This window comes from Calonectris borealis, chromosome 3 (assembly GCF_964195595.1).
Source record: "Calonectris borealis chromosome 3, bCalBor7.hap1.2, whole genome shotgun sequence".
Taxonomy (NCBI): domain Eukaryota; kingdom Metazoa; phylum Chordata; class Aves; order Procellariiformes; family Procellariidae; genus Calonectris; species Calonectris borealis.
Window position 1 is genome coordinate 24,831,531 of NC_134314.1, and position 16,828 is coordinate 24,848,358.

General features: G+C 34.7%; 1 protein-coding gene across 1 annotated transcript in view; it reads right to left on the reverse strand.

The window, feature by feature from the left end:
- The window catches only part of CSMD1 (CUB and Sushi multiple domains 1), a 1,311,413-nt gene that overhangs the window by 178,817 nt on the left and 1,115,768 nt on the right, over nt 1–16,828 (reverse strand). The window contains exons 37-38 of the mRNA XM_075145187.1: nt 11,483–11,587; nt 439–557 (exon numbers count right to left, since the gene is read on the reverse strand). Coding sequence (XP_075001288.1) covers nt 439–557; nt 11,483–11,587 — 224 coding nt within the window. The remainder of the gene's footprint in view (nt 1–438; nt 558–11,482; nt 11,588–16,828) is intronic.

A 16,828-nucleotide genomic window follows, 5' to 3' on the forward strand; every position in this document is an offset into this window, starting at 1 on the left:
AATTTCTGAGCAGAATACGAAATCCCATGATGTATTTCTACTAAATAGGTTAATTAATATTCTACTACTAGGTTAAAATTTCACCTAGAGGAACCACTTCCAAAAATGGAAAAACACAGTACAGTTTCAATAAGCATAGTACTAAAATCATTTTCTAGAGAAAACATTTAAACCATGTTATTTCCTTGTCCATTTTGATGTTTTTTACTATTCGATGATATCTAAGACAAGATTTCCCAGCCCAGATTTACTGAGGGCCAGACATGATACATATTCATAGCTTTATAATGTGGGAGTACTCACATAGGCTCTACTTAAATCACCTCTATGGACATACCACAGACTCTTCATTAAAATAGGTTTTGGGTGGGTCTATTGCCATTTTGTTGCAATTATTCCACAGTGTATAATTTGAAGAAAAAAGAAAGAAAGAAATACCTGTAATGTATATCCTGGCTCACATTGAAATGACAAAACATCATTCACCATGTATCTATCTCCTGATTTGATCCCATTGCTAGGAATTACTGGTTCTGGACAGGCAGCAAGGCCTACAGCTGCGGAAAGTAAACACAAAGATTGAAAAAACATAGATAAGTGGACAACAGCTCTTCATTGATATTCTCTGCTCTAATGAATTCTTTCTGCAGATTGGGTTTTTTAAGAGAACATTAATTAAAAATTTATTTCAACATTAAACCGAAATTTTGTTTAAAATACAGAAGTTTTCAGAACTGCCCTGCAGAATACAGATGATATGCCTGAAACATGAAGATTATATACTGTGACTGTACCAATTACTATGTCATGTTGCTATCACATACTATTCCATTTTATTGTCTTCAACCAGTATGGTAATTCTAGTATATTAAACAGCTTTTTTTTTTTTCCTTTTTTTTCTTTCTTATCCTCGTGAAGGAAATGAAGAGAGAAAGAAGGAATACACTTTATGCATGTTCTCTTTTCAACAATAGATGAGCAGAACTATTGAGGTTAAGTCGTAGATCCTTTTGGAACAACAGTTAAAAGCCAAGGGTGTTCCTTATGTTTAGACAACTCCATTGACTATAGAGAAGTTCAGACATCTGAAATTTAGTACTCTTAACTCTAAAACTAAATAGGTGTGACAGGACAGTCTGTTCTTAACTATTTTTAAGCCAGGTGTTAGCAAACAGAAGATAAGTTTTACAAAGAGTCTCCATGATTAGTAATTTCTCAAATGTGTTCACCTAAGTTTGGTAACCTGGAATACTAGCTTCTGCTTTTTGCCAAGTTAATATCACTTATCTTTTTTTCCCTTGTGTGCTTATCTAAGGAGTTTGTTAGTCAGTACAATTGAAAATTAAATATCACCTCTGTTATCTAACCTAAAATGCTCCAAATGAACAACTGCTGATTAGATTCAATAATTCTGTGCTTTTAAGATGTTCTTTGCAAACAGAAGGACTAGCACAATTAGTTTGTCAGTTTATGGTCTGACAACAGAATCTCATTCCCCTTATAAAATTAAAAAAATTTCTTTGAAGTCAAAAATCAATTTAAAATGTATAATCTTAATCATGAAGTCATTTATGAATTAGAGAAAGTTATTACTGAAACATAAATATGTAACTGTTATATTTTATTAAAATATGATGTGTAGAAGCCAGAACAGAACAAAAATTATTTTCACAATGTGTGAGAACAGATCTTTAGAATTTATTAGCACAAAATTCTGTAAAAATCAGACAAAAATAATACAAGTTCACTTGTACGAAAAAATAACTGACTAAATGCTACAACTCTCACTGTCTTCTTATGAAATCTAACCCCTTTGGTGGCAGTAAATGTAACTTGACAGAGTGTTTAGCACAGAAATTACATCATATTTACTCTGATATCTGACATTTTGGAGTCTGTTGTTCCAGATGGTTCATCATGAAACAATATCTGATATTATTCACTGAGACCCTAGTCTTTCTATGGAAATACAATTTTCTTTTTGATAATGCTGTTTGCATATTTTGATACAGATAGGGTTTTAACTTTAGCCCTAAACCTTTATGTATCTACTTTTCATCACTCCAATATAAATGCCTTACAAATCTTAAATACACACATAAGAATTTTGTGTTTCCCACTTCACGCACTTCCAGACAGTTTTTTCCAGCTCAAGGTTTAGTTGAAGTAAATATATTTTTCCTAATGAAGCACACAGAAGTTTGAAATAACTTTTATACTTTCACCTGAAATTGTGATTGCCGAGCCATTTTTTTTTCTTTCCTGGAAATATTTTCCACAATCCAGTATGTTCTTTCTATGTCCTGTGCCCTTGAGTCTTAATACATTTCACTTTTTTCAAGAATGAACAGCGATAATGGCAAGCCATTCTAATGCTGAGTGACAGCTATCAAGGTATGAAGTGCAGTCTTGATAATAACAGATGCAAGAGTGATTAAACGAAATATTTTCTAATTAGCACATAAAGAATGATTTAACAGTTGCAAGCTACAGGATCTCCCTGAAGTAGTTCCTTTGTGTACTGGAATGTATAATTTAGGAAAATATCTAAACATACTTTAAAGATTTTCAGCAATTTCTACACAGAATTTACAAATTTTGGTGTTCTACCAATATCATAAACTTTCAAATGAGATTATGGTGACTTCATGTGGCCACTAGGGACTTCATGTGTGGTCATTATGAGGAACTGTAATGTTGCAAATGGGCATGAGGATATCATCAACTTCAACAGTTTTTGTTTTGTGGCAGTTTCCTAGTATCATTCTTTTGGTCAACCACTCTGTATTCCGCAATACCATAAATGTATCCATGTCTGGAAAATTTCTTTGAGTATAGTTACTAAATAGCTGTGATCTGCATCCACACAAACTGTCTGTTTGCTCCAGCATTAAGTGAAGGGTAACATCTTATTTCAATAATCCAAACTACAGTATATAAAATACTGTTTACTCATTCGAGAATCCAGTGTTCAGACACAACTTAAGTGAGCCAAGCCTTATTTCTGCATTTCCTTACCCTTCTCTCTCTTGAATAGAAAATAAAATTTTAAAAGATCTGCTCCAAACTCACCATTATTAAATAAATAAGCACCTAACAAAGACATTGTGACTAAATTGCTTATAGATAGCAATGTACTTGCTGAATGCTGTGAATATAAATTTGAGGTTAACTTCCTGCCTTAAAAAAATTTGTATTTTGGTTGAAGTCAGGGTTCCTATGTGTTGAGAGTTACAAGACTGCAGTCTTAGATCTGTATGAATAAAGTTACTTTTGCAGACTTTTCTGAGTCACAGAAACAGTTTTATAACAGTGACTGCATAGCAATACTAATAATGTACTTGTAATATAGCTCCTTCTATTCTTAGTTAAATAGCATACAGAATTTATATAGACTATGATTAAAAGAAAATCTTCAAAGTCATTTTATGTGCAACTGTTAGGTAGGGTATTACACTACATATTTTATCTATAACAGAGTCTAATAACCTGGTAAAAACTTTTTCTTTCTGCTAGCTGCTTATAGTTTGTATAATACTTCGTATATATTACTTCTTTGGTCTGATGATACAACTTATAATATAGAATATTCTATTAGAATATCACAAAACACTATGCAAAACCCACTCATAATTGACTTTATTTGAAATACCTGACATTAAGAAGCAATATTATCTCCCCAAAAGCAAAGAGAAAGTTGGAAACAGAGTCAAATATTATTGTGAATCCTCACCCTCATCATTCTAATCAGTACATAATACTAGCCTAGTTTAGTTAGATAACTAATTTAGTTAGAACTGATCCAAAAATCTAAAGAATGCTTGAGAGGAAGCAAACAAATTCTGGTATCTGGGGACAAACTAGAGAACTTAAATATTCAGAGACTCTGAAATACATTAAACTAGATTGTATGTGAACAGTCAGTAATAAAGGGAAAACATGTTAAATGTCAAGTCCAAGCAATCAAAAAAGGACAAGGATTGCTTAGTGCATGGTCTTCAGAGCTCAGCTTCTGCTATGCAGTACAAAAGAGAACACATCAATGTCAAGAATGATAAACCTCTCCCTGACCTTCTTCCACTTACTGCCTGCTAAATACTTTCTTGGCTCTGCTGTAGCATAAGACAAATATGCCTCACTTCCATAATTATATACACGTCTACAATTACCTCAAATTCTGTCCAAACATCACTGCCATTGCTGGCAGAAAGAAAATCCTTGCTGGCATATCTGACAATATGAATGCCCATTAGTGTCCATTTCAGAAAGCTGCAAACTGAACAACACAAGAATTTCTTGACAGCTTGACAAAAAGTCATCAGGCTTTCTTTTTTTAATTCCTCCCTCCCGCCCCTATGTGGCTAACTGAAACATACTGTTCTTTATTATATTACAAACATCAAGCTGGAGTGAATTGTTGTCTCCATTTTGATGATGGTGTATATGAAAACCCAAGACGTCCCTTCCAAAACTGCATTCTTCAGACACCAGCCTAGGAAATGTATTTATCTCAATGAATTACTTCAAGAGGGGTCAGATTCATGTCAACAACTAGTAAGTTGTATAGACATACTGATAGAATCAGGACCTGCTAAATTAAAAATGGCACATTTATGATTCACACCTGCTTTAACACAGGGAAAAAGAAAAGATTGCTGCACTGAAGAGCTGCATTAAAGATCGAATTGCATGAAAGATCTTAATCTGGACCTACAAAACCCAATATGCTACTTAGAAGTATACATTTTCTTCTCTGATAGGCTGATTTTTATCTTTGAATTTATCAGAGATCTTTATGATAGAGAAGTACTACAAAAGATAGTCATTGTTCTCTAGTCCCCTTACCAGTGAATCCATTATTTCAGCTCCTGAAAACCTTTAGCACTTGAAAACATGCAATAGAGAAGCTTCAGAAAAGGAGATAGTAATTAAAAGTAAGGTTATGTTCTCACACATATTACGTCATCTTGGTATAGTGGTAAAACAAAAACTTACAGAAAGAATGATGCTGAATTGTGCCATATATCCTAATTCGAGGTAATAAGGCTAGATGATACTATTAAAATATTGATTGCATAAAACAGGATTTTTACTGAAATATTTTAATCCTAATCACTACATTTGGATATATACACACATATACCTATAGACATTTGTGGCCTAAACCTACATGTCTATATTCATCATATATTCAGTTCTTACTAAAACAAAACTGACTTCAACCGAGACGTTCAAGCAGCATGATGTATGAGCAAACACTCATTATATCCAGACTTTTTTTTTTGTTCGTATATTAAAGAAAATATTGAAATTACTACTGAATTAATAAATTAGATTTTAAGACCAAGCTTGAAACATCAGTGCCCAAAAATGCAATTGAATTAAACAGGCACAATTCTAAACCATACTGTTTGGTTAGTTATTTCCTTAGCTCATTAAGATTAAAAGGAATTCAATCAAATAGCAGGAATATTTATTCTTCCTACATTTGTACATATTAGAAATGCAACAAAGAACACTTTGATTGGACTTGCTGGTGGCTGTGAAAATAATTATGCCATTTATTCTACCACAGTTTGGGTGAAAAAAACCATACATATAAAGGATTAGTTTAAATGATTAATTCCTGTCTTTTCTACAGTTATCTGTTGCATATTTTTACTGCTTTGTTTCTCATCATAGGTTACTGAAATAACAAGAAACTGTCCTGAAATAAGAAGAAAAAATGCCACACACTGGCTCTCAACAATACTTATAATTATGTTATGACCAGAATGAAATTTTTCTAAGGCACTGACCAATTATTTCTTTTAATTTCAGTGAATTCATGTATCTGACTTTAAAAAGAAAAAAAAACAAGCAAAAAAAAACCCAAAACACAAAGAAACAGAGGAAAAAAAACCTCTAAGTCATCAATTTGACCATAGCATACAAATTGAGTATGACCACTCAACTTGGACAACAAACTCGTACCTACATTGTTGATGCCTAACACAAAAATATCCTAAAATAAATGACAAAATCATATTATTCACTGGAAGACTTGTGTGTTTTTGAAGGCTACAAGGAGAACATGTGCACTGCCTAGGTTAGACACGAACTTAGGTTTGCAGGAGCAGACCGCCCAGATCTTTTCCATGAAAATAAAACATGCATAGAAAGAACCCACAAATGGAGAGGGCAAGAGCAAGACACATTGCTAAAAGGAAGACAAAGTCTCAGGAAATAAACCAATACTTATTCAATTATTTAAATTATCTTGAAATATTTAAGATTAAAATAAGCTGTCATTAGTGGCTTTATAAAGTATTTATGAAGTTCTATAAAGTTACTTTAAAGCAGCAATATACAGTATGGAATATAAGATATGTGATCAAATGATAGCAAACTAAATATATTTTACTAATATAAAGCTGTTTTCCCTTACATACCGATCTAAAACCAGACATGCTTATAATATTTACACTGGTGAAAATATCTTTTTAAGTAGAAACACTCATCCATTTATTCTAAAATACTAAGGTGATGTACAATTTCTATTCTAGAGAAATAAGTTCTATTCTGGATAAGTAATTTAGTAGTGACTTAAGGACATTCTCCTCTGTTGCTCCTTGCTCCTTGGAATTTATTCTGGGATGAAGGGAGTGTTCCTACGTGATCCTTATTTCCTAATACCATTATGAAGACTTTTTTCATATAATGACATCAGGGATTCCGGAATGGCTAGTTTAGAGCAGTTTTACCTACTACTCTAATTTGAAATGTATGCAGAAGACCAGGCTAGATGAAACACTATTAGGTCCACTTTGTCTCTTCTACCCCTGTTGCAGCCTGCTGATGCAAGTTCTGAAGTTATTTGGACTTGATGTGAGCAGTAGCTTATTGCGAATTGGCATTTTTTCTGATAATATCCATAGTAGGAAAGCTAATTGTCTTCACTGTAATTACTAAAGGTCTTCTCACTAGAGCAGAAATTATATTAAAGCGTAAGGCCATCCCTTCACTGTTCCAGGACTAACACTCTCTTACCTACTGGGCGTTTGCATAAGAAGGATTTTAGTGGGTTTAGTTCTAATAATTTGTGATTCTTGTTAATCAAAGAACAATGAATACACAGCAACTTTAATTGCACTTCCTGTTCATGTAATATTTTCTATTCATCCTTAAAAGATTTAAAACAAAGCTCATTTACTTAAATAATTTTCTTTAAATGTTTTAGGATTAAGGACTAAGCCTGGTTCCCAAATTAAAAGAAAGCAAAAAAAAAAAAAAAGGATGCGATACAATGTGAAATGTGAAAAGAGGATTTACAAAATTTTTGCCTTATGAAAAGCATTACAGCTTTCTCAATTTCAAAGACAGATAGCTTTTTGTCTTTCCAAAATACTTATATCTAAAACCATATTAAATGATCCAGTGTCCTCTGATGCATATATATAATTAAAATTAAAGCTAACTGGGAACTCTGTACATGTAACAGGAGAAAAGAACTCTAAAACTGTGTACCATGAGGGATGTAGGTAGTTATGAAGTTTGGTATTTTGGTTTATTGTTCCAGAAAATAAAATTAAGTCATGATCTCTGTGGATTTCCCTGAAATACAATGAAAAATCAGAACAACTGTGAATTTTTATAGTTAGTTTTGACTGACAGCAATTGATTGCTCAAGAAAACAACTTAATAAACAAAGCCCTTCCACGAAAGAGCAGGAACTATATAGAATTGCGTTTGGATTCACGAAAGCGTTACTCAAATACTAAAATAAGCATAGCTATAAATTAAATACTTCCAGTAAAACCATTATTAAATTTTAATTAGGGTTACAGAAGACCCACCAAATTTCTATAGCAGAATACTTTAAAGAAAAACAAAATGACCTAGTTGAAAATGAAATAAAAAGCGTGCCCACCAATTTTAGTTCCCTGAGGACTAGCTAAAATTTTTTTTTGGAGTCTTTCTTCTCTATGAACTTTCTGTCATAGGTAAAACACTATTAAATAACTAATCCTCTGCACCTATGTTGCTGAAGATTTTTAAAATACATAAATACATATTAATTCTGGTTTGCTTGCATGATTATATTATTGTCATTTATTATTATTTCTTTTTCTTTTCTTTTACAAAACTAGGGGACAATTTTTCAGCTCATATAAACTGCCATAATTATGTTGTTTTTTTTAAATGAATCTATACTGGTACTAGCTCTTACTTATCGACAATATTTCCTAGCAATTTTGTGCTCTGTCTTCCTCTAGTGTGTCCCCTCAGCTTGCTTTCTGATCGGGAAATGAAAGGGATGTTATATAAATCTTTCTGGAAATCTGTCATTCATCTTTGAAATACTATTTTTTTCCATACGTCACTGAATTTTCTTTTGTTGTGACTACATAAAATAAAAAAGAAGCGTTACAATAAAGAGCAGAATCAATGAATGGGGAAGAAGGCCTTTCTTACTGCAGGGTCCAGAGTCCATTGTTCTTCCTCTGTCCTCAATGAAGACAAACTGAAAGAAGACAACAGAGTGGATTCCTGCAAGGCAGCTACTGACAACTTACAAAAAGTAAGAGAGGTCTTTGCTACCTGCAATGATTTGAACCCACATTGCTGCTACTCAGAGGAATATCCTTATCACGGAGGTATACAGAGAATACAGAGATAAAATCCTAAGCTCTCTTCTATAATTCCATTCTAGAAACTTTTAAAACACATATTTGAACAAGAACTGAAAACCAGGTACCCACTTAAGTATCATGACCAATTGCCTACATCCTACATACATCCAAGCCCAGCTCTGTCGTCTAAATGAATACATTAAACATAGGCCTTTGGCCTCACAACAGTGGTGTATTCTTTATACATCTGATCTTAGTGCTGTACTACTTTTTATAAAATGTTTAAATATAAGATGAACTTGAATGATTGACCATTTTTCCTGGTAATTAGAATGCTGATACAAATCCTGCTACAGCTGCTTAGTTACTCTTATTAAGTAGACCAGCCCTAAAAGTAGATATTGAAAACCCCTACTATGACTACTCAGACTTCAAATTTCTGCAAGAAGACAAAAGAATTGAACTGAGGCCTCTTATACTATAGCTGAATGTTACAGCTGCAAAGCGGTTTATTTAGAAAGACTATGAAACTAGCCCTCCATTTCCTTTGCTTTTATCAAAAGTACCTGATGTTCTAACACAGCATTTCATGTTGAATGTTTTTTCCCAGACATCAAACATTTTTGTGCTTGCTTTAGTAAGACAACCCCTCAACAAAAGGACATTTTTATTCCAAATTTTAGATTAACTTCTGAACCAAAGGTATTTATTTTTCCAGTGCTTCTTCAAACAGTAGGTGACCAAATGATCACAGACTTCAGAATTCATAAACAAACACTAGCAATATCTGCATCTTGTTACATGGAAAAGTATTTCCTCCTCTGCTTCTTTCTTGATCTAAAAAGGTGACTGCTCAATATAAAACAGTAAATTCTTGCTGTGGGGATTGCTCAGTTTCTGTATTCAGAGACACACACAGATGTACTGTACTCCTGCTAGCCCTGCAGAGACCATATAGCCACATAAGAGAGGAAATTATTCTTATCTGCCAGACTATCAACAGAATAGTTAACTAAGCTCTGAATGCTGAATGTTGCTACCTTGACCTGTACCGAGTTGCACTTTTGAAAAACCCTGGCCTTGAAATATTGGAACCACTGAAGTCAATAGATGCTTTAACAGAGCACAGTTGTGGGGCTGGCAATTAGGAGACAAACAAAAGCATAAATCCAAGAGACCTTGCATGCTCCCAAAAACTTTTTACTTGTTAACAGGACACATTTCTTTGCAGACGCACAGGGATAAGAAAACTGATACAGTAAAAGACAAAAATTGAACTTCAAAATGTTCATTGTACAGCAACTTCCTAGAATAAATTTGTACTTCTTTACACTTCATATGAAGTTATACAATCACTGCAGGTTAAGGGAAAAGGCTTGGGGAGGAAAACAGGCTGACCAGTTGGGGAAAAGGGTTCCCCAGACAAAAAAGGACAACTTTGTCATAATAGTAGATTCTAAAAAAATTCCTGCAGAAGTAATAGTCATATTCTCATTCTACATCACCATTAGAATGATTATATTCAAAAAAACCTACAACATGCTTGCATATAAATGCTTGAAATAAACAGGAAACTAAATGAAAACATAAGAATATCTTGTGGATTATGTTTACTTTAAAATACTTGTTATGAGCTGAAAATCTGCTCTTTCAAAATTCTGTACATATTTATATTTTATATTATTTTTAATCTGAATCCTAAATAGAGCTTATTAAAGATCATCCATGTGTTTATTTACTTATGTGTACTTCTTAACAAGATGAATAACAATAACATAATTCCAATAATAATTCATATATATTATTCAATAATATTCCATAATAATAACATAATTCCAATAATATTGGAATGCATGTAATACAAAACTGAACTCCATCTTCAAGAAAATTCTTGAATGCCCTTTGTAAGAAAATAAAGCATGTTCACATTCAAAAATTAAAGAGGATTTACTTTGTGACCTTCATCAAAGCAGTCATCTGACTGTTAACTCATCATCACGTTATTTTTTTAAAGACTAGAATATTCTTAGCAATAACTGTTTCCAGTTAAAAGCAATACTATGCAAGCACATGTGCTGAATTTTAGTGTGGCAACCAGATGTAGTGTCCACAGTGTCCTAGTTGTTTTGGACTTGAATTTACTATCTTTTATAGTATTATATATTAATATTATATAATATATATTAAGTTTTTGAGAGAGGTAATAATACAAACATGAGCTTATGCGAGGTAATCCATTGATGTTTATAACACCAAACCTTTGTATTTTAGAACTAAGCTGCTCACAAAACATATAAAAAGTTGATATATTGCAGAATTTGCCATTAACCTTCTTAGGTTATTCTGCTCATACTACAAGTGATTTAACAAGATAACTACAGTGTTTTCTTGTAGCTCTGGGATTATAATAGTTTTTTTGCAATTACAGCAATTTGTTGAGGGAAAAGAATTTGAAGGAAAGGAAAGAACAGCAAGGAATAAATATATACATGTATAAATAGGAAAAAAATGTGTTATCTGTTCTGTTTTTTTCTATTTCCGAGCAGTGAAACTGTCTTACTTTTTTTTGTTACCTAAATTTCAGAACTAAGCTGAAATAAGTTGAAAAAAACCCCACAGCATAATTAAACCCTACATTTTTAAAATGTTGTTCTGAATTGCCAGGTTGATTTGTTATACATTGCTGATTTGTGAAAGCTGGTTTTCAGCAATTTCAAATGTTGCTTCATCAGGTTCATGCCAAGTAGACTTTGGTAGTCAGGGAAGAAAAAAAAGAAACAAAAAAGCAAAAGAAGAATATAAACCCTCTCTTTCCCTTTCTATACGCATGTTTTTTTCCTGAGAAATTTTCAAAAAGCAACTAGTCTTACTTTTGTATTCCAGGTGAAAACCAGCTGCTGCCACACTAATGTCAGAGTGAAAATGCAGGTAAAGTTGATTGGAGGTGCTATTCAACAATGCTGGCACAGTTGTACCTGGAAAAATAAAAGTTATGGAATAAACTGTAGCATGTTGATATATCGAGTTTATATTAAAAAGACATAACCAAGACTGAATCAGACAGGCTCATTTTCTTCTCATTATGTGCATGGAAATCTCAAACATTCTGCTATATTCTGTCTTGTTTTCTCCTGAAGCTGCAAGAAAATTTTGATTACAAGTCATGATACTACAGGGGCTATATAAGTACAATCAAACAAAATCCCATCATGTTCAGATGAAACTTTATTGACTTGGATAGAACAAAGAGGTGTAAACAAAAAATAATAATATAAGTAAAGGATTTGATTATGAGATCAAGTCTAACTGCCATTTGACTTTTTTCCACATGTATAAAAAATGTGCAGTACAGAACAGAGCAGTCCAGATTTTTTCTCTGTGTCCACTCCACACCTTCTTCCCACAATAATATTTCAACTACTTATCCTAATTCTGAGGGTATGACAGGAAATGAAGAAGCAGGTGCAACATATTAAAAAAGAAAAAAAAGGACATATTAGCTTTATCTAATTCAAATAACTATAATAAAATTGTGTGCCACTGACTTCAGTGTGCGCTACACAACAAGCTTATCACTAACACTGGACACATTCTTTGCCACTAGCATTGCTAAATCTGACACAACATTTTCTTTGTTACCACATTACTACTATGTAACTCACATTCTACAGTATAAAGCTGTAGGCTAAAAATTACATCATTTTCTATGATTACCCTCAAAGACAGTATCAAGTAGGTAATGAACTTCAACAGTGATTACATAAGAAATATTTTAATTTCCTGTAGGGCATTTGCTGTTTCTATAGTAACTGTGAGCCACTTAGGTATGAGCTTGAAACTCTGGCTTAAAAAGAAATGCTGGAAAGAATTATCTTCATAAGTCTACAGTCTAAACTAGGAAAAGGCAAATACTTTTAAATCCAAAACTGTATTAAGCAAAATCTTGATATAAATGCTGAGGAGCTAAAAGATGACATGTTGGCCTTTAAGGAAGGTTTTACTGTCTGACATGGAAGCTCCCAGTATGTAAATTCACAGACAGTACACAGCATTCACATCACACAATACTTACCATGGAATACAGAAAATAGTGAAACATCTTCCTGGAGGGAGGACTTTTTACAGTATCCATACGGAATTTGAAATACATTTAAGGATGTTTAAGATTGAGGATGTTGACTCAGAATGATTATACTCTTCATTGAACAAAATTGCTTTTCTGGCAGTTCTGTTCCTTTGTAGGATCTGCTAACATTTAACACCAGTCTTTTACTTCCTTAGAGGGTGATATTCAATAAGATGAGAAATTATATCCTATTGTACTGTGAGAAATAAATGAGGCTAGAGTTTTTAATTCTCATAATTGCCACATTCAATGGCACAGTTCAGGCTGGCAGCCTGTCATAAGTGAGGTCCCCCAGGGATCAATACTGGTCCCCACACTGTTTCAACATCTTTATAAATGATCTGGATGATGGGATTGAAAGCACCCTCACCAGGTTTGCTGATGACGCTAAACTGGGTGGAGAGGTTGACATGTCAGCCATCTTAAAGAGAAACCTGGACAGGCTGAAAGACTGGACTAGCAAGAACAGTATGCAGTTTAACAAAGATAAGTGCAAAGACCTGCACCTGGGTCAGAATAACCAAAGAGCACAGTACAGTCTAGGATTTCTGTGGCTGGGGAGCAGCCTAGCTGAAAGGGACCTGAAGGTCCCAGTGGACAACAAGCTGAACATGAGTCAGCAGTGAACTGCTGCAGCAACAAAGACGAATAGGTTCCTGGGCTGCATCCAGAGGGGCATTACTAGTAGAGAGAGAGACGTGATCATCCCACTCTACTCAGTGCTTGTCAGGCTGCACCTGGAGTACTGTGTCCAGTTCTGGTCCCCACAATTCAAGAAAGATGAGGACAGACTGGAGAGGGTCCAAAGGAGGGCAATGAAGATGATCAAAGGGCTGGAGAACCTGCCCTATTTGGAAAGGCTGAAGGAGTTAGGTCTCTCCTCCCTGGAGAAGAGAAGGCTCAGAGGGGGACTTCATCACAGTATTCCAGTACTTAAAGGGCAGCTGCAAAAAGGACGAGGCTCGCTCTTCTTAGGGAGCCACATGGAGAAGACAAGGGGCAATAAGTCCAAGTTGCACTGGGAGAAGTTTCATCTTGAAATTAGAAAGAAATTTTTTACAGTGAGAACAATCAGTCACTGGAACAACTTCCCCAGCGACGTGGTAGGGTCCCCATCACTGGAGGTTTTCAAGATGCGATTGGATAGAGTGCTAGACAATCTTATCTAGGCTCCCTTTCCCACAAAAGGTAGGGCTAGATGATCTTTTGAGGTCCCTTCCAACCTGGGCTGTTCTATGATTCTATGATTCTATGATTCTATGATTCTATGATTCTATGATCTAACTGAAATTTAATTGATCACTTGCCAACATTTGCTTCTTCTGGGATTGGGTATATGAAGCATGGAAGATACATTTTAGTGTGGCAACCAGATGTAGTGTCCACAGTGTCCTAGTTGTTTTGGACTCCCTTTATCGTCAATAGAGAGAAACAGTACTTAAAGGGCAGAAGCAGATTTCATGAATAATAGCTTAGGTGTAGGTATCTCCATGTAGGTAGAAATCTAACACTCATATAGATGGATACCATGTTAGGATACTGGAGGCTTATTGACTTCTTAACCTCTTGATTGAGAATCTGTAATCCGGAAAATAGGGAAATCTCCTAGGAGGCAGTAAGTGCATGTTTGCCTCCCTAAAGGCTTACAAGGGAATGAGGGCAAGTTTTTTAGTTAAATTAACGTTTAATTATCACATTATTGTAGAAAATTCTGTTCATTATCCCTTTCAAGTGTTAGCAATGACAACCAAGAACAATGCATCTCATTCCAGAGATGAACACTACGCTGCACGTGTGAAAGTCTGTCTAGGTATCTAAGAAATTTCTAGACCGAGAATGGAGATTAATGGTCATTTTAGGCATTTCTTGGGTTAGCACAAACATAGAGCATGGATCACATTCTTACCTAATTTCTTTTTAAATTCAACTATCATCATAAAAGTAGATTCTCCAGATGTCAACCTCAATGACTACTGCATTTGTATACTCTCTCTGTATATGTCTATACACATATACAGGCATATTTAAGTACATACACATATGTAAAAGAATGTCAGGTGTTATCTGCATTTCCAGTTGTAGATGGAGCTGTAGCTATATTCAGTCTCATTTTTTCAGTTTGGATATACCATAAAGTGAAGCACCGGTTCCAAACTAACAATTCTAAAATACTGCTGCTTTTTTGGCTTGTTTCCACTTTTTTCTTCATTTCTGTGTATTAAGTAAAATGACCTCTCACTTAAGTTCAGACTTAATAGTCTCAGGAAAAAGCAATTGTTTGTCAAGAATATCCTCTCACTCAGCTACTATGTCTACTACCTTCAATAAGGAGTCCAGAACAGACTTCACTTTGGCATATTGATGAAAGGCTTTCTGTCCTTTCATCCAAGGAATTTCCACTCTCTCATAATTCCGTTCTGTGACACAATTGGCAACACAGTATATTTACAAACACTTGTGGGATGGCTGACAGTTAACCAAGTTTTTTGCATTTTTGGCTTAATGGACAGGCTTCATGTAGGAATTGCAATTACTGAGCTATAAGAACAGAGTATCTGTAAATTCAGTTGGCAACTTTGTAGTCTTATAATAAACGCAGGCTTTAGAAGAGAAAATTATTCTTGGAAGGAAGATGCCCATATTGGATTGAGGAAGTGGAAAATATGATACTACATCTGTTAAGGACAAGTATGGAAGATCAGACACTTGGAAAACCTATGATGTATACAACCTGATTATCATTTAATGAAACTCTTTTTTTCTCTAACATCATATTTTTAAATAAATTCACCTCCTTTTGGAAAGCAGGATGGCTACTGAAAACAACGAACTTAAATTACTTGTCCAAATGAAGAATGAAGTATAGATTCTCTGCAGGAGAAAAATCAATTCCAGTTATGGCTTTTCTTTTTTTTTTTCTTCTGAATATAGAAGTAAAATTCTATCTGGTTTGTAAAAACTGTGACCTTCCCAACTGAGGGAATTAGGAGTCAATCTGTGCAAACAGTCCCTTAATTTTATTAAAATATTCCAGGTATAACTATATTATGTAAACTTGGAAACACGTCTACTCATCGTAAAATTGATCAGTAATAATATGAAAAGAATTAACTCTGTCTCTCATTATTGATCCTGTTTCATTCAAGCATTTGGTAAGGCAACTAAGCTTCATTCATTAATCAAAAATCTGTTATACCTACATATAATCTGTAAATGGTTGTAAAAGACTGAGAAATTATTTTGATGGTTGTCTTTTAAAGGCAATGTTATTTTTATTTCCTCATGAGCCATGAGCACTACCTTGATGAACGAGTAATATTGAAAGCAAAAATAATTCGTAGTTTCCCAATTACTCTGAACGTGTCTCAACACTGCCTAGTGTCATCTGGAAAACTTGATCTTAAAAAGAATCAGTTTGCCCACCTGGGCATCACCTGTCAACATTAGGCACAGGAAACTAACTGGTTCACTATTCTGTCGCATGCCACAAAAGCACGCTTAGAGAAAATCCCTCTTGGCATTCAACACACCAGTCCTAGCCACAGCAGCTTCTTTCCAAGATGGCTGTACAAAAATTCATGTATTCTGCCACCAGGAAGACAGCAGCACAAGATATCTTTATGTCTGTTAACACATGGTCTCAGGATTTTTGTATAGCTTTGTTTATGAAGCCCCTATCACTTTCCCCTAAAATAGCATCCTCACATTACAAGCATTACTATAGCACAAAAAGAAGAAAAATGCACTGATATTTCTGCCATTCACTGATAAATGATGACCCATAGGATTAATCCAAAAAGGACAAGACAATATGTAAGGGCCCAGATTACTCTAGCAGACAGCCCTTACCAGCCCTGCCCAGCTGCCCATGGCCTGCCCCCACCCTGCCCATGGCCCAGGACCTCGTTTCAGCCCCTGAGGCCATCAGTTCCTGCCCCAGTGATGCCGCAGCAGGGCCAATCTCCAGCTCCCCACAGCCCTGCCCTGCCCAGCCATGGGCCCCACTGAGCTGGGCCCACCCACAGGCCCATGCCCCAGCCTGGCCTCAGCCTGTCCCGGTACCCAGAGAGATGCCTAATGCCTGGGACCG